Below are 26,847 nucleotides of genomic sequence, written 5' to 3'. Positions count from 1 at the left end.
GAGAGCCTGGAAGGCGAAGGATGCTGTCTGAGTCTGTTCTCAGGGCCCTGCACCCTCTAAATGCTGCCTGGCCAAAGCATGAGAAAAATGAGACAAAGAAAAAAAAAAAAAAGCCCAAATTGAAAAGGGAGCCTCCTAAACTTGGTCTTAGGCTTCATACTGAGGGGAAAAAAAAGATTTGCAGGTTACTTACCTTGTTGTTAGTCAAAAGGGGGCTTCACATTTCTCCCCGGGTGACCGAAGCTATAATCTGTCTCCATAGCCCTCTGTAAATATTTCTTCCATTTGTGAGGAAATTATAGTGACTTCAGAGGCTCAACTTACTTTCTCTAATCTCTTGGCAAAGAAATTAAAAAGACAACCAGAAATTGCTGTCCGACCGGATTTCTGCATGGCATAGGGAGAACCACTTGGGACAAATCAATCGAGAAAAAAAAAATCTTTATTTAAGGGGAATGCATCTTTAATCATGGTAATCCCTTTAGTAAATTGCATTCTCTGGTGACATTGCATACCTAATTACAGTTTGCTCATTTTGATTTTCTCTTTATATTGTTGCCTGCTTCTTATGCAGTTGTGGATCTGCAGGCTGAGCAATGAATTTACTGCTGGCATTAAAAACTCTCGGTCAAGTGGGTCTCAGGTCCAAAATGTCACCACTTTGGGAAGTGAATCCAAGGTCACCAGACAATTATATTTCCTTTAGCACTTCCTCAAAAGATGTATTCTCCACCCTCTTAAATCATTTGGGTTATTTTCTCAAAGAAGTATTCTCAACATCTTAAAACTGTGAAAATAAAAATGAAATATTGTAAATGGGTTCAACCAAGCACCATAGTGGTAGCTCACGTACTAGGATTTGCTCCATAATCCAACTGATATAGCCTCGTGTCATGCTGGGGTTTTTTTGTTTTGTTTTGTTTTGTTTTTGTTTTTGTTTTTGTTTTTTAATGAAAGCACTCTATTGCCAAGTCATATTCTGTGGTGAGTCACTGTGACTCCCAGGTCATCTTCTGTAGCAGTTGTGCCCAGCCAGATTCATCAGATGTTGAAAATGCTGTTTGTTTCAAATAAATATTTTTTATTTATTTATTTATTTTTATTTTTTATTTTTTTGAGACGGAGTCTTGCTCTGTCACCCAGGCTGGAGTGCAGTGGCGCGATCTCGGCTCACTGCAAGCTCCACCTCCCAGGTTCACGCCATTCTCCTGCCTCAGCCTCCCCAGTAGCTGGGACTACAGGCGCCCGCCACCATGCCCGGCTAATTTTTTTGTATTTTTAGTAGAGACGGGGTTTCACTGTGTTAGCCAGGATAGTCTCGATCTCCTGACCTCATGATCCACCTGCCTCGGCCTCCCAAAGTGCTGGGATTACAGGCATGAGCCACCATGCCCGGCCCCTTAAATGAATACTTTTTAATAGCAGTTGCATTAGGGTGATAGCATTATAAGATGATATTTCAAAAAAAAAATCTTTATTTTTTTTTTAAATTATACTTTAAGTTCTAGGGTACATGTGTACAACGTGCAGGTTTGTTACATATGTATACATGAGCCATGTTGGTGTGCTGCACCCATTAACTCGTCATTTACATTAGGTATATCTCCTAATGTTATCCCTCCCCCCTCCCCCACCCCCCCAAAAACTTTAATGTCATATTTCCTTGATAACCTCCTCTACATAATCTTTTTGACATCATTTTTAAGGAAAAAAAAAACATTACTCTCCCTTCTCTCAAAATATTTTTCTCCAACCAATCTGTACCACCTTCTGTCTTGTAACTTGTCCCCCATACAGCCTCCATTCCTACATGCCAGGACCTTGGCATGTAGGAATCACCATGTACCCAAAGGTGGTATGTTCTAGGATATTCACTACAGCATTGTTTATACAGGGAGAAATGAGAAACAACCTAAATGCCCATCAGTGGGAAAATGGTTAATTGTGTTATATTAATACTATGAAATTCCTTGCAGTAATGAGAAAGAAAGAGGTAGTTCCACATGTATGAACAGGCAGAGATTTCTAAGACATTACATTACAGTCTGAGCCTATGTATGCATATTCATGGAAAATCCAGTAATTACTCTTGGATAGTGCTAGGAGGGGGAGGTGAAAGGGGGCTCTCTTTTGTTACTCTATATACTTAGGCATTGTTTGAATCTTTAGCTTCAAGAATGTATTCACATGTTGAGTAGTTTTAAAATTAACAAAATAAAAGAACTCTATCAAGAGTTCAGGGAGGATGATTTGAGAGGGGACAAAACAGGGGAGCTGTCACAATAGTCCAGGTGAGAAATTATAAGAACATAATCTAAGCCATAGCAAACAATGGTAATTGAAAGAAGAGTTCACAAAATATCAAGGAAACAGAATTTACAGGATGGGGTAATTAATTACAGCTGGAGGATGAAAAAGGAGGAGGAATCTGGGGGTGGCTGGCAGGTTTCTGGATTGGGCAACAGTAGAAGCATTTACTGAAAAAGGGGAACCTGGGAGGAGGGGCAGTTAAGGGAATAGAAATAGAAATGCTGCATTGCTGCATCCATCATTTCAGTGGCTTTTTTTTTTTTTTTTTTTGAGATGGAGTCTCGCCTTGTCACCCAGGCTGGAGTGCAGTGGCGCAATCTCGGCTCACTGCAGTCTCTGCCTCTCAGGTTCAAGCGATTCTCCTGCCTCAGCCTCCCAAGTAGCTAGGACTACAGGTGCATGCCACCACACCTGGCTAATTTTTGTATTTTTATTAGAGACAGGGTTTCACCATGTTGGCCTGGCTGGTCTTGAACTTCTGGCCTCAAGGGATCCACCCACCTTGGCCTCCCAAAGTGCTGGGATTACAGGCTTGAGCCATCACACCCAGCCTTCAGTGGCATGTTGAGTCTGAAATGCCTGAGAGACATCCAAGTAGAAATGGCCAGTGGGCAGTTAGATCTTCAGAAAGATGTCTGAGCTAGAGATAGATTTGAGAATCCTCAGCGATAAACAGAATCAGGGACATGGATGAGAGCATTTAGGAAGATTTGTAAAATGAGAAGAGTGGAAGGCCAAGGAAGAGATGAGAGAATATCCATCTTTAAGAAATGAGCAGAGGCAAAAGAGCCTGCAAAGGAATCTGAGAATGATCAGAGAAGTAGGAGGAGCATCCAGAAGGAAGTGGTGTAAGGGGGAACCAAGTTTCAAGACAGGGAGTGTCCAGCCTGGCCAGGTGGCATGCGCCCATAGTTCCAGCTACTTGGCAGCTGAGGTGGGAGGATTGCTTGAGCACAGGTGTTCAAGGCTGCAGTGAGCTATGTTTGCATCACTGCACTCCACCTGGGTGATAGAGTAAGACTCTTTCTCAAAAAAAGAAAGAAAAAATACCTGGGTGTAGTGGCATGTCCCTGTAGATACAGCTACTCCAGAGGCTGAGGCAGGAGGATCATATGAGCCCAGGAGGTCAAGGCTGTGTTAGAAACAAAATGCTTGTTCCTCAGTGCCACAAAGAAATAGCACTCGAACATAAATTTAATTTTCTCAGCAAGGCAACTTTTACTTCTATAGAAGGGTGCAACTCATGAATGGAGTAATGGCAAGAGCACACCTGAACAAGGGAGGGGAAGGGGTTCTTATTCCTGACGCTGGTAGCCCCTACTGCTGTGTCGTTCCCCTACTGGCTAGGGTTGGACCACACAGTCTAAGCTAATTCCAATTGGCTATTTTAAAGAGAGCAGGGGTATGAGCCAGAGCGGCAGGGTGAGTAGTTTGGTGGGAAGGACGGTTAGAAACAGGTAACTAAAGGTGATTTAGGTCAAAGCAGGTGACCAGGGGTGACTCAGGTCAAAGCAGGTGACCAGGGTGAGTCAGGATGGAGCAGGTGACCAGGGGAACAGATGTGAACTACTGATTAAAACTGGTGGAAAAGGTTGTTTACTGAAACTACAAGGAAGTTAAACTTTAAAATGCAGGACAAAGAACTGAACATACTGACATACTAATTCTTTGACGAGAAATCTAGAACTCACTGTATCTAAAAGCTGCAATGAGCCATGATTGCATCACTGCACTCCAGCCTGGGCAACAGAGTGAGACCCCATCTCTAAAAAAAAAAAAAAAAAAAAAAAATTGCCAGATACAGTGGCTCACACCTGTAATCCTAGCACTTTGGGAGGCCAAGGTGAGTGGATCACGAGGTCAAGAGATTGAGACCATCCTGGCCAACATGGTGAAACCCCGTCTCTACTAAAAATACAAAAATTAGCTGGGCATGGTGGTGCGCACCTGTAGTCCCAGCTACTCAGGGGGCTGAGGCAGGAGAATCACTTAAACCTGGGAGGTGGAGGTTGCAGTGAGCCGAGATTGTGCCACTGCACTCCAGCCTGGCGACAGAGTAAGACTCCATCTCAAAAAAAAAAAAAAAAAAGAGAGAGAGAGAGAAAGAGGATAGTCTGTAGTATTGAATGCTGTAGAGAGCTCAGGATGGAAACCCTGAAAATAATCCATTGAGGAATTAACTGTAAACTAGCATGAGGGATCTTATTGGGCTAATGAAAATGATCTAAAATTGGATTATAGTGATAGTTGCACACCTCAGTAAATTTAAAAATTATTGAATTCTGTGCTTGAAATGTACTTGAAATGGGTGAATTTTATGAATTTTGTTTTAAATTATGCCTTAATAAAGTTGTCAAAAATATAAATGGAAAAAAAGAATCCATTGAAAGTTAGTTTAGGGCAAACTATTATTCCAAGGGGCACTTCTAGTCTGATCTCTTCCTAAATGGTTTGGGAAAAGCCCTGTGAAATAAAATGACAGGGAGTCTATGAGATTACTGATGCTACACCTCAACACTCCTATATTGCAATATCAATATTTAGCTTATTGTTTGATTTGCTTTTCACCAAGCTGATACTATCAACCTATGTCCTGTCCTCCTCTGGATAATTGCAGATTAGTTGTTTTACTTATTTTTATCATTTCGTATTTTTAGCACATATTTCTAGAAAAAAAGTAGGATGCCAGGCTATAAAGCCTCAATTTATACCTGTTTTGGTTGTTGTTGTTGATTGCATTTTAATGTGTTTAAACATGGATTCCTTATTGGCCCTACAGAAAGTGAGATTTCATACTGAAATCTCATCATTCATTTTCTGACACTTCTATGATGCCTGTCCTTCTCAGCCATTTTCCTTCTTAATTCGACTTGGCCAATCACACGATGTATTTGTCTTGGTTAATGGGCACATGTGATGTATCCTATAGTTAGGTAAAAACAAAATGGAAAACTTCTGCCCCTTCTTAGTTGTAAGGAACCAGGGCTGTCAATGGCCCTACTTAATTAAAGTGTTCGTTTCTTGCCAATTGCATCTTCTTTTTATTTTGGTTCAATATCTTCCTGCTGCTTATTATAGTCCTGCTTAGTGATCTGGCTGCCACTCTTTGTAGTAGAATTTTCCTTTTTCCCTTTCACATCTTTATAGCCGTGAGTTTGAGCCACTTAGCATCTTTTTACTTTTCCTGGCCTCCTTTTGCACTTGCTTGCTTTGTTCTAATGCCCACAGAGCTATTTGTATGAGGATCATCCAGCTTTTTCTCCTCAGTTGCCTTCCTGTTAGTTCCTTCCAACTTATGTCCTAATCATGTTCCCAAATTGAATTTTCTTCACCTGATGCCTCTTCTTTTCTTCCGCTGGATCCTGAGTGATGCCATTGTGTGATTGCATTGAGCAAAATATCTACTAACTGCAAATTAGTTTCCTATTGGGAGGGAGAAAAATTCAATGTAAACAGTTGCTGAGTTGGTTGCTCCATCTTCTCCATAAGCAGTATCCTCATATGACCATCTTTACCGTATAGGCGCATTTCGTATTGCTTGATATGTATTCACACTATCCCTGAGATTAACCTCTAGTTTAATAAGCTGGATAGATTATGTGGTTTTTTCTCCCCACTCCAGGCAGGTCCGTGGTTATTTCCCTACAATTATGTCTTGGTCAATAACTCCTTGACTGACTTAAAGCCCTCCTCCCTAAGTGAGTCATGGTCTCCAAAAGACGCTGGTCCCTTTCTTTGAAAAGGATGCAAAGCAGTCTCTTTAGATTTCTCTCCAGTGTCTGTGTCAAAGGGAGGAATGCAAAGGTCACTTTAACCCTTATGCTTTCACCCTTCTTCCCTGCCATGAGACCTCTCAAGACCTGAATGAAATCTTAGACTCTTAGGGCTAGCAAGGGTCATCAGAAGCTATTTACCTTCACCCCCTCATTCCATGTTTGCATCCCTTCACCGACATCTCTACCTAATGGCTGTCCAAACTCTCATAGACTGCCTCCCAGAGATAGATCTCACTGCCTAGGGCCAGCCTATGCAATTTCCAGATTGCACTTATTATTAGAAAGTTCTTTATCTTTCAAGTCCAGTTTTCAGATTGTGTTATTAGAAAGTTCTTAATTTCTTTTAAATCCAAATCATTTTCCCCTTAGGGGAAAGACAAAGCCATGAATCAGCATTAACTAAAATGGCATGGCTATGGGGCAAGAAGAATCTAAGATGAAGAAAGAGAGAAGAGGAATGACAAAGAGGGTGCAGGCAGGTGCTGGGGTCAGGAAACAGGCAGGCATTATCAGATAAATAGGTCTGTGGAGCTAGAGGGGCACAGGAGGGAAACTGAGGTGACAGGCAGAAGTGCTGAGAGGAGAACAGTAAGGGAATGGAAACTGGTGGAAAATTAAAGAAGGAGATACTGGAATCTCTTCTAAAAGGAATGGAACCCAGACTAGAGGTTTAAATCAAAGTGGGGAGGAACAGAAAATCATTTTTAAGATTCAAAACCTATCAGAGGATTCCAACGTTGCCCTTTGCCTACAGTTATGGAAAAGAGCATTATGGAGACAGGAGAAAATGTTTACTAGAACAAGGACTAGACAGAAGAGAAGGGAATAATTGGACACAGGAAATTAGTTTAAAGAGCAATGGAAAGAGAAAAAGAAGTGAATAGAGAAATGGAAAGGAGGGGGAATGAAAACACAGAACTTTTAGGTTAAAGAATTACATTTATTCCTGTGCCAGCACATAATTGTATTTTCCTGGCAAGCATCCTGCAGCCCTCTGCAAGGGAAAAGGGGTGCCGGCATGTGTGACTGCAGGGATTGAAGTCTTACTGCTTTGTACTATTACAGCCAAGCGAGGGACTTCATTAACGAGCCTGTGTTTTGATGTCACAGAGACAGGCACTGAAACTTCAATCACCAGCAGTCCCTGCACTTGAGAATCAGTGGTGATGGAAAGGGCAGGGTGTGGCCAAGGGCGAAGGGTGGGGTGGGGTGGGGGGGCAGATTGTGAGGCTGGGACAGGGGTCAAAGGTATGGGAACACAATCATGAAGGTTCCAAGTAAGAAATGAATAGAACCTACTCATCAAAAACCCTGTTTCCTGCCCAGCATGGCACACAGATTGCCAGCATGTGTCAGCTGCTCACATAGCAAAGCATCAAGTTCCAGGCAGCAAAAGGGAATAAGAACATAATCTTTGTGGATTCCATCCACACTGAGTGTGGTAAACTGATGCTGTGGGTAATGAGGACTGAGTATTGCTCAGAAGTACCTTGGAATCTAGAGGTCAGGGCTTGAGCCCTGCCATTTGCTTCCTGAGCCACCCACCATTGGCCCTGCCTTTTTCTTGACTTCATGGATCAGTGGTGGCTCCTTCTCCTAAGGAAATCATCAGTTAGTAGAGATCAACTCCTTGGGAAGGGTGTCTTGTAAGGAGGCAGCCCTTCACCTGCACATTCTCAGTAGGGTGGGGATGTGTGTTCATTCATGCAGCCATTGATTCCTGCATTCACTCAGTCATTCAACTGAATGACTGATGTTTTTAGGTGTTTGTGTTAGCCAAGCACTGTGTGGGAGTGACAGAGGGGAATAAGGTGAATTTCTTTCTTCAATGAAGCACAGTCTAGTTGAGGAGAGGAACATAGAAATGACTAACTCTACTGTGAGGCAGATGGAAATTAGTACTGTAATAGAGGTTCAATTCAATTAATACTCAGAGAGAGAAGTGATTTATTTGGGTTGAAGTGAGAAGGGAAGGCTTTCTGGAAGAGGCTATCATGTAAGTTGAGGCTTGAAAGATACAATTGTGGGGCCGGTCACAGTGGCTCACTCCTGTAATCCCAGCACTTTAGGAGGCCGAGACAGGCAGATCACCTGAGGTCAAGAGTTCGAGACCAGCCTGGCCAACATGGTGAAACCCCATCTCTACTCAAAATACAAAATTAGCCTGGCATGGTGGTGCATGCCTGTAATCCCAGCTACTTGGGAGGCTGAGGCAGGAGAATCTCTTGAACCCGGGAGGCAGAGGTTGCAATGAGCCGAGATCACACCATTGCACTCCAGCCTGGGCAACAACAGTGAAACTCTGTCTAAAAAAAAACAAAACAAACAAACAGAAAGATACAATTGTGGATAGAAAAGAGAGGGTAGGTGGGAGACAGAAAGACAGAGGGGGGAGGAAGGAGAGAAAGAGAAAGGGAGAGAGAGAGAAAAGGATAGAAAGAGAGAAGGAGGGAGGGAAGACAAGAAGAGAGAGAGGGAGGGAAGGAGAAAAAGAAGGACAGGGAGGGAGGGAGAGAGAGGGAGGAAGGTAAAGAGAGAGAGAGGGAGGACGGTAAAGAGAGAGAGGGAAGGAGAGACAGGAGGGGGGGAAGGATGGAGGGAGAGAAAGAAGAGAGGGAGAAGGGGAGAAGAAGAGAGAGAGAGATAAAGAGGGGGGAGGGAGGGAGAGAGAGAGAGAGAGAGGCCATTCCAGGCTAAGGGAATAGCATGAAGAAAGACATGGGAACTCCAGAGTGCTCGGCATTTTCAGCAAATGGTGAATGGGATGGTATGACTGCAGCATATGGCACTTGGAGAAATATATGGGCAGTTGAAACTGGAAAGCAAGAAAAGATGAGCTGGGGAGGCTCATGAATGCCATGCTCAGGAATTAGGACTCTATCCCACATGCAGTAGGGAGCCATCAAAGGATTTTGAGGAAGAGAGAAATGTGTTCCAACATATGTTTCAGGAAAAGAGTTTTCTCTGGTTCCAGCTATCACAGAATGGAACATTCTTTCTTCCTGGATGGCAATGGGCCCCTGGAGAGGAATGGCTCTTATGTGGCTAAGGCATTGAGGACTGTGGGTGGCGGTGGTGGGGAAGCTGAAGGAAAGAGGAGAAATGGACAGCATCAAAAGAGATGGCACCTGTGTGAATGTGAGAATGGGCACTCGCTGACATGCAGGTCCAAAGGTGGGAAGAGAGGAGGATGGAGCCAGGATGACAGTGTGTGCTTCCGAGTAAATTGAGGGAAAATGAGTCTCAATTCTCCAAATCCCATTGATGATGAGTGTATTAGTCCATTTTTATGCTGCTGATAAAGACATGCCTGAGCCTGGGCAATTTACAAAAAGAAAAGAGACTTAATGGACTTACAGTTCCACATGACTGGGGAGGCCTCACAATAATGATGGAAGGTAAGGAGGAGCAAGTCACATCTTATGTGGATGGCGGCAGGCAAAAAGAGAGCTTGTGCAGGGAGACTCCTATTTTTAAAACCATCAGATCTCATGAGACTTATTCATTATCACGAGAAGAGCACAGGAAAGACCTGCCCCCGTGATTCAATTACCTCCCACCGGGTCCTTCCCACAACCCTTGGGAATTCAAGATGAGATTTGGGTAGGGACACAGCCAAACCATATCAATGAGGGAGAGATTTCATACTCAGAGAGTATTTAAAGAACAAATGCAAATGGAATAACTTAGGGAGGCTATTCATCTTTCATGTATAAGGATACCTGCCTGCTGTTGATTACTGGATAGGGTGTTTTCAGGGCCTTGAGCCATTTTGACCCCTTGGCTATTGTATGAGTACCTTTCTTGGCTGTTGGGCATTGCCAGGACATTGCATGCATTTTAGTTCTCAGGTCCATTTATTTATTTATTTATTTATTTTTTAAGATCCATTGTGGCTGATTAAAAATGTAAGTTTACCTGATTTGGGGTTTTCCCATCCAAGTATATCTAAAACCCTGATACACTGATGAAGCCCTGATATACTTGGGCTCCGAGGGACTGCAAGGCCACTCCCTCACTCCCATAACCCCTCACCAGCAATTGGATTTGGCTACAATAAGTGACATTTTGTGTTTTTCTTCTATGTGCTCAAAGCCCAATGATGCATACCTCTGTAGCTGCATCAGGCCTGAAATGTATATTGCAAACAGAGCTCTGTGAATCTAAATGATTAAATAACTTTTGAAAATGTTATAAGGACAGAGTGTATGCTTTCATTTACTTTTTTTTTTTTTAACAGTTTCAGCGTAGCAGCCTTTGTATGAGTTACAAAAGCAAATGTAAGTTTCCTGAGAATGTATAAAAGTGTCTCTTTAAAAAATGCAGCCTCATGCCTGGGAGTGGTGGCTCACGCCTGTAATCGCAGCACTTTGGGAGGCTGAGGCAAGCATATGGCTTGAGCTCAGGAGTTCAAGACCAGCCTGGACAACATGGTGAAACCATGTCTGTACTAAAAATACAAAAATTAGCCTGGTGTGGTGATGTGCATCTTAGTCCTATAGGCTGAGGAAGGAGGATGGCTTGAGCCTGGGAGACAGAGGTTGCAGTGAGCTACGATCACACCACTGCATTCCAGCCTGGGCAACAGAGCCAGACCCTGTCTCAAAATAATGATGATGATAAAATAATAATAATAATAATAATAATAATGCAGCCTCAGATTAAAATTCTTGGTGAAAATTACCCTCTTCCCCATTCCCAATTGAAGAGCTATCTATATCTGCTATTCCAGGGTAGCACTCAAATATCCATTCATCTTCATTCTTTTGCACAACTTAACTTGACTTTCAAAGCACAGACGAGTACCATTTGGCATGGATGCTTTGGTATCAGGTATATTCACACACAGACCCCTCTACAAGGTAAGATACCAGAGTAGTGGTGCACTCCCCTTAGGAACTAGGGAGCATCCCCAGATGCTGTTATCTCTTGGTTTCTAGTGTAAGTTTTTTTTTCTTTAAATTATGGCAAAATATATGGAATGTAAACTTTGCTATTTTAACCAATTTTTATTTTTTATTGAGGTAAAATATACATATATACTTTGCTATCTTTATTAATTTTGAGTGTGCAGTTCAGTGGTAATAAATACATTTGTATTCTTTTTTTCTCCTTCATCCCTCCTGCTTCTCCCCTTCCCAGCCTCTGGTAACCACCAATCTACCTTCATGAAATCTATTTTTTAGCTCCCACATATGAGTGAGAACATGCAATTTTTGTCTTTCTGTGCCTGGCTTATTTCACTCAACATAATGGCCTCCAATTCCATCCACGTTGTTGCAAATGATAGGATCTCATTCTTTTTTATAGCTGAATAGTACTCCACTGTGTATACATACCACATTTTCTTTATCCATTCATCTATTGATGCACACTTAGGTTACTTCCAAAGCTGGGCTATTGTGAATAGTACTACAACAAACCTGGAAGTACAGATATCTCTTCGATATACTGATTCCCTTTCTTTTGAGTATATACCTAGCAGTAGGATTGCTGGATCATATGGTTGTTTTATTTTTTGTTTTTTGAGGAACCTCCAAACTGTTCTCCATAGTGGTTGTTTACATCTCTACCAACAGTGTACAAGGGTTCCCCTTTCTTCACATTTGAACCATTTTAAAGTATACAATTCAGTGGTGTTAATTTCATTCACAATGTTGTGCAACCATCACCACTATTTCCAAAATATTTCATCATCCCAAAAAGAAACTCTGTAACTTTTAAGCTGTAACTCACCCTTCCCCTACCCCCAGCCACTGGCAATCACTAATCTACTTTCTCTCTCTCTCTATTTGTTTATGCTGGACATTTCATATAAATGGAATTATATACTATATGGCATTTTGTGACTGGCTTCTTTCACTTACTATAATGGTTTTTTTTTAAGTTTTTTTTTTTTAATCTTGGCTATTCCACATCCTTCTTAATGTGTATATTAAGTTGTTCTTTAGCTAGGTAGAAGAGGTGTATACATATCATTATGGAAAATAATTCTTTTGGCTGACCTGGAATGACACAAAAGAAAGTGAGGAACATTTAAGTAATAATAACCTTAATGTCTCAGAACTTGTAAGGGCTGAAAATTGGACAAGCTGAAGAATTCCAGCATAAGTTTCTGTGTTATTCTAGAATGCAGGCTAATTTCAATATGTGTGTGGTGCAACTAAAAACTAGAGGAGATAAGTTAGAGAAATGACTACCTTGTGGAGAATTTAGGGCCACCAACATATTAGAAGTAGTTAAAGTCCTATCAGTGTTTGTCAGCCTTTAGAAATTGACATCCCCGTTTGTTTGCTTGTTTGTTTATTTATGAGACAGAGTCTCACTCAAGGTTCATTCATGTGGTGCCATTTATCAGTACATCATTCCTTTTTTTTTTTTTGGCTAATAGTCCATTGAATGGACGTACCACATTTTGTGTCTCCATTCATCTGTTGATGGACACTTAGGTTCTTTCCACCTTTCAGCTATTAGGAATACAATGCAATGAACATTGGCATACAAGTATCTGTTTGAGTATCTGGTTACAGGTTGTTTATGCATCAATGACAGCAAGAATATAGTATTTTAAAAGGCCATTTTGCTTTGGAATTCTAGAGGCACCGTCTAACAAAACTTGGTTGTACAGACTGGTGAGGTGTTGTGGCACTAACAGCACTGCCATGCACCCCAGGCACAGTCAGGGTGGCAAATGCCTCATTTCACTCACTCTCAGACTTCTCAGAGAATCCACATTAGCTCCCCCTCTCTCCTTAACTCACTACTCACTGTCTTTTTTTAAGAGATGGGTCTTGCTGTGTTGCCCAGACTGGAATACAGTGGCTATTCATAGGTGTAATCATAGTGCACTACAGTCTTGAACTCCTGGCCTCCCACCTCAGCAACCCAAGTAGCTGGGACTACAGGCAGGCACCATGGCTACATCTGGTTTCTTACCCAACAATCCTACTGAAACATCTTCCAAAAATCACCCATAACCTTCTATTTAACATCTACAGTGGCTTCTTTTCAGTCTTTACTTTTCTTGACCCCTACACAACATTTGACCGTGTTAACCCACCCCTCTTTAAAGTGTTTCCCATCCCTTGTCTTCTCTAGATCAGTTATCTTGATCTTCTTCCCTGGCCCTTGCTGTACAGTGTCTCTGTCCTCAGCTCCTCTTCTTCTACTGACTGTTAGGCCCATCATTTCCCATGGGAATGAGATAACCTTTCCTGTGGGAAGTAAAGGCTCTGATGAGCTTCGATCTCTGTGGAGCTGTTAGGCAGCCTCAGGCAAGAAGGACCTGTAGACATCAGAGGAGTGGTCATGACACTGCTGGGGAAGGTGGTGAGAATGCTGGGGCTGGTGGAGGAGAGCCACCACCCACATTACCCACACATACTGTCAGTGCTTCCAGGATGGGGTTGTTCTGTTCCTGGGAATATGGTTTGACTCATGATGTGCCTAAATAACTATGGTAGGCCGGGCACTGTGGCTCACGCCTGTAATCCTAGCACTTTGGAGGCTGAGGAAGGAGGATAATTTGAGGCCAGGAGTTTAAGACCAGCCTGGGCAACAGAGCAAGACCCTGTCTCTACAAAAAATAAAAATAAAAAAATTAGCCAGACGTGGTGGCACACGCCTGTGGTCCCAGCTACTTGGGAGGCTGAGGTGGCAGGATTGCTTGAGTCCAGGTATTCAAGGCTGCTGTGAGCCATGACTATGCCACTGCACTGGGAAACAGAGTGAGACCCCATCTCTATAAATAGTAAGTATGTAAGTAAGTGGTGGCCCATATGACTTTTTTATTTCTTTCTTAATGGCTACACATAATAGTGAAGCATAGCTGGTGGTTGAAACCCCCTGGAAACATTTGTGTTAGAAAAAGGAAGCAGTCTGAGCCCTAGTTAAGGACAATCACTGTGATGTTTCCCTCGTAACAAGGAAGTTGCCATAGAAAAGACTACATTAAGTCACTCATCAGGAATTTGTGAGTCAGAAGGTCCAGCATGGTAGTTGACAAAGCCCAGGTGACCCAAGTTGCCTAACAGTGCTGCGGTTGTTTTTTGTTTGTTTGTTTGTAACAGGGTCTTACTCTATCACCCAGGGTGTAGTGCAGTGGCACAATCACAGCTCACTGCAGCCTCAACCTCCTGAACTCAAGCAATCATCCCACGTCAGCCTCCCAAGTAGCTGGAACTACAAGCACACGCCACCATGCCCAGCTAACTTTTCTGTTTTTTGTAGAAACAAGGTTTCACCATGTTGCCAAGGCTGGTTTCAAACTCCTGGGCTGAAGTGACCCATCCCCCTTGGCCTACCAGAATCCTGGGATTACAAGGTGTAAGCCACCGTGCCCAACCTCTAACAGTGTTTTTAAGATTTTTCTACCTAAATCCCCCCACTACGTCAGAGAAGGGTGAGTGAATCCCTACTCCTGAGGATTTGAGACATAACCTGCTAAACAGGAAATGTCTGATGACTTCAGTGAGCTTGCAACTAATACATTTCTGCTCCATCATTAGCCTTGCATATTTTAGTATAAAAAAGTGTGCTTTCCCCCTAATTCCCTAGGAAGAAGCATGTGATGGCTTCATGTACCTACAACCCACTGCAGTGTAATCTGAAGATACACATACTCCAGATTGAGAAACAGAGGCCTATAATAAGAGAGGCCATGCCTCAGCTAATGGGAAAAATTCATTATATTCTTTCAACATCCTATTGTTGTAACTAAAGATGTTTGCAAGCTGGAATGAGCCATAAGAAATGAAGAGGACATCTCATTGCCCAAACCCTCTTCTAGGAGAGGCCATTGGATTATTCCCAGGTGTTACTGTCATTTAGTGGGCAAAATTAGCAATTCATTTGTTTGTCAGAAAGGCAGATTGTGGGCCAGGTGTGGTGGCTCACACCTGTAATCCACGCACTTTGGGAGGCCAAGGCAGGCAGATCGCTTGAGCTCAGGAGTTCGAGACCAGCCTGGACAGCATGGTGAAACCCTGTCTCTATGAAATATACAAAAATAATCCAGGAGTGGTGGTATGTATTTGTAATCCCAGCTACTCAGGAGGCTGAGGCACAAGAATCACTTGAACTCTGGAGGTGGAGGTTGCAGTGAGCCAAGATCACGCCACTGCACTCCAGCCTGGGTGACACGGCGAGACTGTCTAAAAAAAAAGGCAGATTGTTAAATGAGCCCATTCCCAAAAGAAGTCCCATTAGACCAGTTAAAAACCAGAGGTCTCAAGTATTTCTTGTCCTCCTCATCTGATCTATGAAGAAGAAAATCTAGACTCCCAGAGACCCAAGGGTCATTTGAAAAGTCATTTTCTTCTGCTTTAAAGTCTAGTCATTTCACATCTAAAAGTTGACAAAAGAGGAGGTATTGAGGTGGCAGGAAAGAGGGTTGTGCTGAAGGGAGAACAAGGAAACCAGGGTCTGTTTTGGATTCAAGAGCGAATGGCAGAGCCCAGTGGCTCCTGTGGGAACAGCCAGCAGAGTGAGCAGTATTGCAATGAATGTGATTTCTCCAGAGATTTCCCCCAGCTTCAGCCTCTGGGGGTTGCCAAGCAATGTCCTGAGGTTTCACGTATGCATGTCTTGGAGGCCAACTGTACACAGCAAATGCAAAACACAGAGATAGCAGTATTGCTCTGTTGCTATATCAGGGCCAGATTGAAGCCATCTGCTGATGCAAGCTTGGCAAGTAAGAAACCCCCATGCTTGGCTCAGCAGTAGCGTTTTCTCTCCTGGCATTTTGATAGCAGCACTTCTTTCAGTCTGCCCTGTGAAGTCTTCCTGTTGGTATGGGTGAAGCCCTCATAGCAATGCATCATCCTCCTTGAAGCCCACACCCTCAGAGGGTGAGCATTTGCTTCCTATTATGTGCTCAAGACTCCATTAGCTTTGTAAGGGCCCAAAGGCTTGTCTTCCTGGCTCCCAGATCCCCCTGTGCATGCCTATCCATGCCTGCTTGATGCACCCCAGGTCCAGCAACTTCTCCCCCAAAGCTCTGTGTGTACTGCCTCCAATGGAAGTTGTTATGCCAGAGTTTAAAAGCAAAACAGAAACAATCCAGCATGGATGTGTTTATAACCAGGATCTCTCATCCAAGATTAAAAAACAGCTCAAGAAAAAAAGAGAATTCAGAATTTGGTAGCTGATGAATATCACCAGAGAAACATCCCAAGGGAAGCAACTGATTGACCTGACTTGCTTATGGAGGCCCTGTCAGGGACAGCCACCTTGGCTGCTGTAAGTGGAAGACTGATTACAGCCTGCAGCAGGCTATGTCCCTCACTGGGCTGCAAGAGCCTTGGAATCAGAGAGAAATAAAACTAGAAGGAAACTTAGAGGTCATCCAGTTCAACACTTTGATTTACCAGATGGGGCAACTGAGGCCCAGAAAAGAAGGAAATGACTTGTCTAAGGTGAGATAATAAGTCAGTAGCTAAACTAGGCTTGGAACCCAGGGCTCCAGACTGCCAGGATGCACAGGATCACTTGAGGCCAGGAATTTAAGACCAGCCTCCTAGGGACTCTGCTAGGAGACGCTGAATAACCAAAGATGGAGGGCTCTCTATTTATTGCTTTTCTCAATACAGAAAAACTTTTCAACACACAAAAAAATGCAGACCTTAATGACTGACAATTATTTTAAAAAAGAATTATCTAGTCTACAACACAAAGGACATGAAGGCGAAATGAGAGTCAGGGGCTGAATGTGTAATTAGTACAGATGTTGAGTCTACCCTTTGGGCATAGTTAAACTGATTACAAATAGAAACAGATTTTTGGATTTAGCATGAAAATCTCCTTGCTGGCCCAAAAGGTTCTCACTGATGATCAAGATAGAAACAATTTATGTGCATTTTATAATATGTACCTAATACAGCAAAAATACGTTCTGGAAAATCACTGATAAACATAAAGATATGAATGATTGAAAAGAGAATGGTTTGTGGTGATTCTCATAATACATCTGGTTTGTAGCAAACTGAGAAGTTTCTGGTTTGATGTAGATTTAGCCACTTTGTAGGGTTTTTTTTTTTTTTTTTAACTTTGCTACTGGCTGATCCCCAGATACTATTCCCACAGGCTTCTTGTTTATTTCAACACAAGATGTCTGACAAGTCTCTCCCTCTTAGAGCTGTCTTCCACAGTGTTAACAATCATCTTTCTAAAAAACACAAATCAGATTGTGTTGTTTGTTTACTTCAAAACCTTCAGTGGCTCCCTGTTGCTCACAGAATAGTTTTACTTTCCTAATCCACCATGATTTGGCTCTTACTTGTCCCTCCGCCTTACCTTTCATCTCCCACCACCTCTTCCCCCACAGTACACACACACACACACACACACACACACACACACACATACACACCACAACAATGTCCATTCTGTGGCTCCTCCTACCATGGAGGCTACTTGCTGCTTCTGAATATGCCTCATAGACATTCTCTGAGCTTGGTGATTTTGGTCAGGCTGCACCCTCTGCCTGGAATAACCATTCATTCAGCCCCTGCCATAATTCTGTCCATCCTTCATGGTGTAGATTATGTCCCAATTATTCTTAATTTTATTATTTTTTATTTTTATTTCAATAGTTTTTGGGTACAGATGTTGTTTAGTTACATGGATGAGTTCTTCAGTGGTGAATTTTCAGATTTTAGTGCACCTATCGTCCAAGCAGTATACACTGTACCCAATATGTAGTCTTTTATCCCTCACCTCACTCCCACTCTGTCCCCTGAGTCCCCAGTGTCTATTATGTCATTCTTATGCCTTTGTGTCCTCATAGCTTAGCTCCCACTTATAAGTGAAAACATACGATATTTGGTTTTCCATTCCTGAGTTACTTCCCTTAAAATAATGGCCTCTGGCTCCATCCAAGTTGCTGCAAAAGACATTATTTCATTCATTTTTATGGCTGAGTAGTGTTACATGGTGTATGTATACCACATTTTCTTTATCCACTTGTTGGTTGATGGGCACTTAGGCTGGATCCATATTTTTGCAATTGCAAATTGAGCTGCTATAACCATGCGTGTTCATGTGTCTTTTTCATAGAATGACTTCTTTTCCTTTGGGTAGATACTCAGTAGTGGGATATCCCAATTGTTTTAAGAAGTCTTCCCAGATCTTTCTATTTGGAATTTTTATCTCTTTCTCTTCTATCCCCGAGGTGTTTTGCTTGTGCCTTTAACTGAGCCCTTTCTACTTTCTGCCACGTAGCTAGTTGAATTGTCTCTTGATCAATTTCCCTTGCCAGTGAGGGGGCTCATGAAGGCAGACAGTAAGTCTTTCTCTAACCCTCAACTGTGATGCTTGAGACATCATAGGCTAGTTTTGTTTGTTGAATTAAATTGGATTACATTTCCCCTGTCCAGAAATGTCTGTATTTATCTTTCACCAAAAATCCTATTTCCTCTGTCTCCATAATGCTTCATTATTGTGCTAAGCTATTCCCTTTATCTCTAATCTTCATGATGGTGGCCCAAGCGTACAGTGGCTTTGCTGGGATTCCCATCAATTATAAGCCACAGGTGCCTGGCTATGGAATTGGTTGATAAACTTTTGCTACTGCTGAATGAAGAGCCTCAGGAAACCTGCAGCCATAGCTTATGGAACACAGGGAGATAGCGTTCTGAATATTCCTGGGGGCCTTTTGGAGGTAGAAGACTTGGCCATCTTTGTGGTTGGGGTATCTAATGGCTTTGGCCATCATTGTTGATTTCTTCAGGGAAATAGAACTGATATGATAATTCCCATTTCCAACCCAGAGCTCTTTTCAGGATTTCAAAAAGTTTAACAAGGCTACTTAATCAAGTATGTGGTCAATTTTATGTGCAAACAGTGACTTTGCTCTCATGCTGTTTGGAAGTTCTCTTTGGCACTGTGTATTTCACTAATGGAGTTTGTTTTCAAGAAGAATCCATTACTACTTAATTACTGTAGTTTATTTGGTATATAGAATTTTTCAAGAGGCAGTGTAGCTTCATTTGAGGTTTAGAGTCAGACCTGGACTCAAATAGCTCTTCTACCCCATACCAGCTGTGTAAATATGGGCAAAATAATTAACCTGAGCTTGAGCTTCCTCTCCAGTAAAATGGGAATTATAATACCTACCTTATAACATCGTGGAGATGGTTAAATTCAATGAAATAATGTACGGAAATAGTTTAACACAGTGCCTGGCCTACAGTGAGGACTCAGTAGTTGGGGGTCATTACTATAATTAAAAAATGCAGGGCCCAAGAGATAGAAATAGCAAAAGAAGGCCAGGCACGGTGGCTCACGCTTGTAATTCCAGAATTTTGGGAGGCCGAGGTGGTCAGATCGCTTGAGCTCAGGAGTTTGAGACCAGCCTGGGCAACATGGCAAAACCCCGTCTCTAGAAAAAAAAAAAAATAATACAAATAATAGCCAGGCAGGGTGGCACATGCCTGACTATTATTTGTATTTTTTTTTTCTGGAGACGGGGTTTTGCCATGGCCCCAGCTACTTGGGAGGCCAATGTGGGAGGATTGCTTGAGCCCTGGAAATCGAGGCTGCGTTGAGCCATGATCGCACCACTATACTGCAGCCTGGGCGACACAGAAAGACCCTGTCTCAAAAAAACAAAACAAAACAAAAAACAAACAAAATCAGAAGAGGTCTTTACTGGCAAAAAAAAAAAAAAAAAAATTAGACACAACTGGATTTAACAAAACTTCTGGGTTTGCCATAACTACTACAGTAAACAAAACTGTTGAAAGTTAGCAGATGATTTGAAGAAAGAAACAGTGTAGGAGCTGAGTAGTGACATTAATAGATATTGTTTCATCTTGATGTTGGGCAAGGGGCACTATCCAGAAAAGGAATCTGAAAGCAATGCTGAGAGTGCTCGCATTCAGGTCAACCCTAAAAATACTCCTCTTCATTTAAGTTGAGAAGTTGCTGTGAGAACCAAGGCTGGGCTTTCAACCAATCTAGCCATATGTGCTCTCCACTTTGGTGAAACCCGATCATGACCTAAGCCTGTGCTATCCTTGCCGACTGACAGCTGACCTCAGCCTTCTCTGTGCACCCTGCATAGTTCACCTTTCAAAGAAAGAGGTCTGATTTCCAAGTAGAGCATTGCTCTTTGTTCTTTTTCTCTTTTTATTTTGTTTGTAGGTATTTATTTTGGAAGGCAGGGAATCTAGATTGTAGTCTGCTCAATTGCTTCTCCCTGGGTAAGAGAGTTTCCTGGAAAATTTGATTTGAATTATTACGAGTACTCAGGAAGAAAAACTCTCTGCTTTTAAATGAGTAAAATGTAACCAGATTCATATATCTTAAACCTTAGGACATTATTTCTTTCTACAGCCATGAAAATAGTTATAGTTAATAACAAAATGGAGAAAATATTTGTATAAAATATAGGCAAAAGTTCAACAAAATATATATTATTAAAATGAATAGGAAAAATATCAATACCCACTAGATAAAAAGGCAAAAGGTATAAACTACTACACATTGAGAAATATAATTAGTAAACTAAAACATAGGAAAAGTTTGTCTGCACTAGTAATCAAATCCCTGCAAATTAAAGAAACGTTGAGATGTCGCCTTATATTAGCAAAAAATATCTTTTTTCAATGGAGGTGCCGTAAAATTGTTTCTCTCATCATTGCTGGTGGCAACATAGATTGCAATAGACCTTTTGGAAATTGGTATCTTAGTCTGTGAAATTAGACTCCCTGGCTTTGATCACTTTGACCTTGCTGCCTGCCCTAACCAGTGCTAGCCTTAGCAGAGCCTTGGTCCTGGGCACTGCTCTGTACTGGACCAGCTGAGTCCCCACACTTTCTTCCTGTGACTTATTGAGTGTTTCATCCCCTGTAAGAGAAGCTCTTCCTTCCTCTTCCTTCCTTCCCTCTGTAGAATCCCAGTCATTTCCTCTGTGCCTGTTGCCGGGCATCTCAGTGTCCCAAAGGATCTTTCTAGCTCCCTTGGCTACCAGACAGTTGGCTGGTGAAGTTGCTCACATCATATCACCTTCACAAGATATTGAAATAGCAACATTGGCAACGGAGTCTAGAAGAGCCAAGAGAGTAGATTTGATCTTTAAATCTGGAAAAGCAAATCTGAAAGATATTGAGCCCTTGGCCAGGGTCAGCCATCTTGAATTTCCTGATAAACCACTGTCTTCCTTAGATTTGCCTTCTGGGGCCACCTTTGCTTTAGGACAAGCTAAATAACACCCTGATTTCTTTTCAGAATCATGAACATATATCATAAATGCTAGGCAGTCAAAGAATGAAAGGCTCTTGCCCATTAGCCTCTCCTTACACCCATTCACTTGGTATCAGTTTAAATCTATGCTTTGATCAATTTTGCTTTTTTGCGAGGATTGTTTTTAGGGGGAAATGAAAAGACCTTATAGATAAAAGGAGAATTATTTGGGAAAATAAAACAACTTTCAACAGCAAACTACCTATCCTAAACCCTAATTAAGGGAAAGCTCCCAGGACAAGGAAATGTATATAAGGTGCAGGGCCTAAGAAAGGTACACTGGGAACCCACAGCACCCCCTCCCCACCAGCACACATACACACAAGAACACAACCACATGGTATAGTCACCTACATGGCATCTTACGTTTTGATACCCATAAGATCTGGTGAAAATGCCCTTCAAGCAAAACCTTGCCTGGGAGGAGATGTTGCAAAGGGCTAGCATGCACCCTACAATGTGGATGCAGCCAAAGGGGAGTGGGGTGCAGCCTGTTCGCTCCCCACTCCTGCTTGCTGTGATCTCTGGAAGGAGCACTTCTGGCTGGCTCCTTCCACTGCCTCCCCTCTCCCCACCCCCACCCCCACATATCCTTCTTTTTCCCATCTCACAGTGGCCTTTTTCTCCCCCCTAAAAAAGGGAATCAAAGCTGAGGCTTTCCAGTGGTCCAGACACATGCTCGAGCTGTGGATAGTGTTATACTGAGGCTATGGGTAGACTTGCATTTCAAATCCTTCTCTTTTGATTGACAGAACTGGCCTATGATCTGGATGTGGATGATGCGCCTGGAAACAATCAGCAGGCGACTCCGAAGGACAACGAGATAAGCACCTTTCACAACCTCGGGAACGTTCATTCCCCGCTGAAGCTTCTCACCAGCATGGCCATCTCGGTGGTGTGCTTCTTCTTCCTGGTGCACTGACTGCCTGGTGCCCAGCACATGTGCTGCCCTTCAGCACCCTGTGGTCTTCCTCGATAAAGGGAACCACTTTCTTATTTTTTTCTATTTTTTTTTTTTTTTTGTTATCCTGTATACCTCCTCCAGCCATGAAGTAGAGGACTAACCATGTGTTATGTTTTCGAAAATCAAATGGTATCTTTTGGAGGAAGATACATTTTAGTGGTAGCATATAGATTGTCCTTTTGCAAAGAAAAAAAACCATCAAGTTGTGCCAAATTATTCTCCTATGTTTGGCTGCTAGAACATGGTTACCATGTCTTTCTCTCTCACTGCCTCCCTTTCTATCGTTCTCTCTTTGCATGGATTTCTTTGAAAAAAAATAAATTGCTCAAATAAAAATGTATTGGCCCTTTTTTTTGCAAACCGTCATCTATGGTGACTGCGCAATGCTTTTTTTTCCTTCTCACTAAACTTTCTATCCAACATATTCTTATCAGGCCCCAAGAGGTTCCTTGAAACCCACCTCCCTGCCTTCCTTCTGGGTGGAAATCAATGCTGACTCCAGAACCAATAAGAAAGAGCCACTCCCTCGCAATCCACAATCTTCATTTCGAAACCTTGGGTTGGAGTATCTTGTCTATGAAACCAAAGGTATCTCAAAAGAGTTACCTGGTCTGGTCTCTCTTTACAACTTTTACTTTGCCAAAAATGCTTTGCCCAAATAGGAATCCTCTATGTAAATCAGGTACAGTTACACCATTCATCTTCTCCCTTCTCCCAAATCAAGACAGTTGAGCCCAAACAGTGCAAAGAAATCACTCCCCAGCTTCTTTGCTGCTGTCTCAGGCTTGCTGTGTTGCCTCTCTCCACAGGGGCTGCCACATGGCATGGGCAGCCGTTGCTTTGGGTCAGGTTGCAGAAGGTGTCATCAGCAAACCCATGATTTATAGGGAGCAACTCTCACTCTTGGCCTCAGGTGAGCTTCTTCAACATTCATTTATTCAACGAGTAGGTTTTGCATACCTGTTGGGTTTCAGGTACTGTACCAGATGCTGGAGACAGTGGAAAACAAAACAGAACTGAGCCCTGCTCTCATGGAACTGAAGGTCTGACACCAGTAGTAATTACAACACTGGCTTTTCATCATCAACCATAGGCCCAGTATTATTACTCAAAATCTGTTTTTTGCAGGGTGTGGTGGCTCACACCTGTAAGCCCAACACTTTGGGAGGCTGAGGCGGGTGGATCATTTGAGGTCAGGAGTTTGAGACCAGCCTGGCCAACATGGCAAAACCCCGTCTGTACTAAAAATACAAAAAATTTAGCCAGGTGTGGTGGCGGGTGTCTGTAATCCCAGCTACTCAGGAGGCTGAAGCAGGAGAATCGCTTGAACCTGGGAGGCAGAGGTTGCAGTGAGCTGAGATCATGCCATTGCACTCCAGCCTGGATGACAGAGTGAGACGCTGTCTCAAAAAAAAAAAATCTGTTTTTACACATACGACATTGCAATAATAATGGCACTTATGTTAGGTGATACTCAGACATTCTGCTGCCGAGGGATCCCAGGAATAACCACCCTGCCATTTTTGTGATGTGTATAATGCTTAGCACATTGCCCTGTTGCCAGGTCAGGTCAATAGAGACATTGATTCTTTCTAAAGGGGGAGGACTCAACTTCCACCTGATAAATATAAGAAAGAGAGGGTGAGATGCACTGAAGGGGTGTGAGCGAAGGTCAAGGAATGGACGGGGAAGTCCCCTTTGATTCTACGAGGTGGTCCTAGTCAAGATCTCCGATTTCGGTCCCATGGCAGGGGGTCACCATGTGGGAAGCAGAATGTGTAATTTCTCACAACTTATTGTACCCCTTCTCCTGCTGTCACCAACATACTTCTGTCCCCTGCAGAGCACAATTTTCCAATATCCATCTTCATCCTTTGCAGAAATGCTCACAAACACAAATTGGAAATATTTGGTTTAGCGTTTCCTTTGGTTAGTTTTATCGAAGTTAAGACTACAATCAGTTGTATGTGTTAATGTGATCTCAATGATTTGTAATGGGTAAGACCTGAAAGAGAAAGAAGCCAGTTGTCTTTGTTTTTAAACCATCATTCTTTGTGCATTTGAATGGGGTTTGTAAGAAACTTTGGGCTTTGGTTTATGAAACCTACAAATTGCAAAGATTTGCTGCTTGGACTCAGAGTCTAATATAGTAACACCAACCCAGAAGAAGGATTTAAAGCCCAGTTATCATCTAATAACTGTCTCTGACATTCCATGGAAATGTTATTTGATGTGGCAAAAAATAATTTGTGGCTCAGAGACCAAGCTTTGCTCCTGCAAGCAGGAGAGGACTGTCTTAAAGTCCATTTCTCCTCTCTGGGAGGCAAAAGAGATTGTCAGTTTTCGCACACCCTTCTCATCCACTTCCTCTCTCTAGACCTCAGTTTCCCTATTGTCAAATGGAGAATGAGGACAAGGTTTCTAACCTCTTTGTTACTCAGATTTTGTGGCACCATTCAACCCAAAAGGCAGTAAATGCCGGTCCCTCTGCCCAGCTGGTGGCATGAATGTGCTGTCCCTCCAATGCCTCTCAGAACTTTTCCAGCCTAAGGTCATATTTGACTTGCTTCAGTTTCCAGAACATGACCCCAGGCACCCTGTGTTTCTGCTGTCCTGGTACTCTGTCTGCAGCTATGGGCCATCCAGCCTGAGCGAGGAGGACCAGAAGATAACTCCCCTGTCACGTCCAAGACCTGCTGGCTTCAGCTACGTAGATGGGATTAAACTGGATAACCATACACATGTTTAAAACATGGAAAATCCACCATATCCTACTGGCATCAACTATGTATCATCAATGGCCTCTTTTAGCTTTTTGCCTCTGTCTTTTCCTATCTCTCTATGTATTTTTTTATTATTGCTCTAGTTCAGAATCAAGTTTCATGGCTAGTTAGTGGCTTTTCATCTTTGACGTGTTGATTCTACCATTTTATTTTTTTTTTAAACAGAGTCTCCCTCTGTCACCCAAGCTGGAGTATGATGGCACAATCTCGGCTCACTGCAGCCTCCACCTCCCTGGTTCCAGCAATTCTCCTGCCTCAGCCTCCCGAGTAGCTGGGACTATAGGCACACATCACTAGGCTTGGCTGATTTTTCTATCTTTTTGTAAAGATGGGATTTCACCATGTTACCCAGGCTGGTCTCAAACTCCTGACCTCAAGTGATCCACCTGCCTTGGCTTCCCAAGGTGCTGGGATAATCATACACATGTATAAAACATGGAAACTCCACCATATCCTATTGGATTTAAGCTGGGATTACAGGTGTGAGCCACCGCACCTGGCCTGATTCTACCCTTTGATTTAAACTTCCTACACTTGAATTATGTTAAGATGACTATTTTTTCTTAGAAGAGACCTGGGAGCTGGGAAGTTGCCCCATTGTGTTGGAAGGCCTCTTCCTCATTGGATGCATGAGTGAACTTCCACCAACTCAACTCTGGTACTTGAGTAAGGTTAATTCCTAAAATAACAGATACTGAGTCCCTAGACTGGAAGGGACCTGATAGTTCATCCCACAATGTTTGCTTGATTACCTCCTAAGGCAGGGCTCTCACTAGGTCACAAAGTAGCCTGTTTGGTTGTTGGATACCTCGAATTTTTAGCAAATCCATTTCTTAAAGGAAAAGAGTTATTACAAATGAAATACAGGTAATAAAAAACCTAATGACACATAATTATGTAAAGTTTAGAAAATTATGTTTGCCCCATAATTCCATACCACATAGAAATCCACTATTAAATATTTATATTTTTCCATACAAAAAAAATTAGCCGGGTATGGTGGCGGGCACCTGTAGTCCAAGCTACTCGGGAGGCTGAGGCAGGAGAATGGTGTGAACCTGGGAGGCGGAGCTTGCAGTGAGCCAAGATTGTGCCACTGCACTCCAGCCTGGGCGACAGAGCGAGACTCTGTCTCAAAAAAAAAAAATTTATATTTTTCCAGTCTTTCACCCCCTCTCTGTATATGTATATTCACACACATGAGATTGTATTGAACATACAATTCTTTTTTTTTTGCAGTTGCATACTGTTGCTACAACCAATGCTTTATTGAGAAATATATATTTTTTTATTTTTTATTATACTTTAAGTCCTGGGATACATGTGCAGAATGTGCATGAGCATACAATTCTATAATATGAATCAGTCTTTATTAGGGTGAGCCTAAATCTGCTTTCCTATTATTTCCTCCTACGGTTCTGGCTCTGCCATAAAGAGCATCCTGAGATTCAGATAGCCGTGCTCACTTGGGCAGCACACATACTAAAATCGGAATGATACAGAGATTAGCATGGGCCCTGTGCATGAGTGACATGCAAATTTGTGAAGCATTCCATATTTTTAGCAACATTGATGGAACTAGAGGCTATTCTCTTAAGTAAAACAACTCAGAGATAGAAAGTTAAATACTGCACGTCCTCACTTATAAGTGGGAGCTAAATAACGTGTACACATGAACATTGAGAGTGGAATAATAAACACTGGAGACTGGGAAAGGTGAGAGGATGGGAGGGAGTAAGGGGTAAGAAATTACTTAATGGGTACAATGTAC

At 42.5% G+C, this 26,847-nt stretch overlaps 1 protein-coding gene and 1 non-coding gene across 2 annotated transcripts in view; both read left to right on the top strand.

Moving 5' to 3' along the window:
* The window catches only part of GPC3 (glypican 3), a 455,110-nt gene extending 432,481 nt beyond the window's left edge, over positions 1–22,629 (top strand). Inside the window, exon 8 of the mRNA XM_003814501.5 lies at positions 22,082–22,629. Within this exon, the coding sequence (XP_003814549.1) occupies positions 22,082–22,251 (170 nt within the window). The 3' untranslated portion in view covers positions 22,252–22,629. The remainder of the gene's footprint in view (positions 1–22,081) is intronic.
* Positions 22,630–26,534: 3,905 nt separating this feature from the next.
* LOC112438538 (U6 spliceosomal RNA) lies at positions 26,535–26,638 on the top strand. Its single transcript, XR_003026953.1, has one exon. It is a non-coding gene; the product is annotated as a U6 spliceosomal RNA (small nuclear RNA).
* Positions 26,639–26,847: the final 209 nt, after the last annotated feature.

This window comes from Pan paniscus, chromosome X, assembly GCF_029289425.2.
Source record: "Pan paniscus chromosome X, NHGRI_mPanPan1-v2.0_pri, whole genome shotgun sequence".
NCBI lineage: Eukaryota > Metazoa > Chordata > Mammalia > Primates > Hominidae > Pan > Pan paniscus.
The sequence above is the reverse complement of the archived record's forward strand: the minus strand, read 5'-3'. Positions and strand labels throughout refer to the sequence as shown.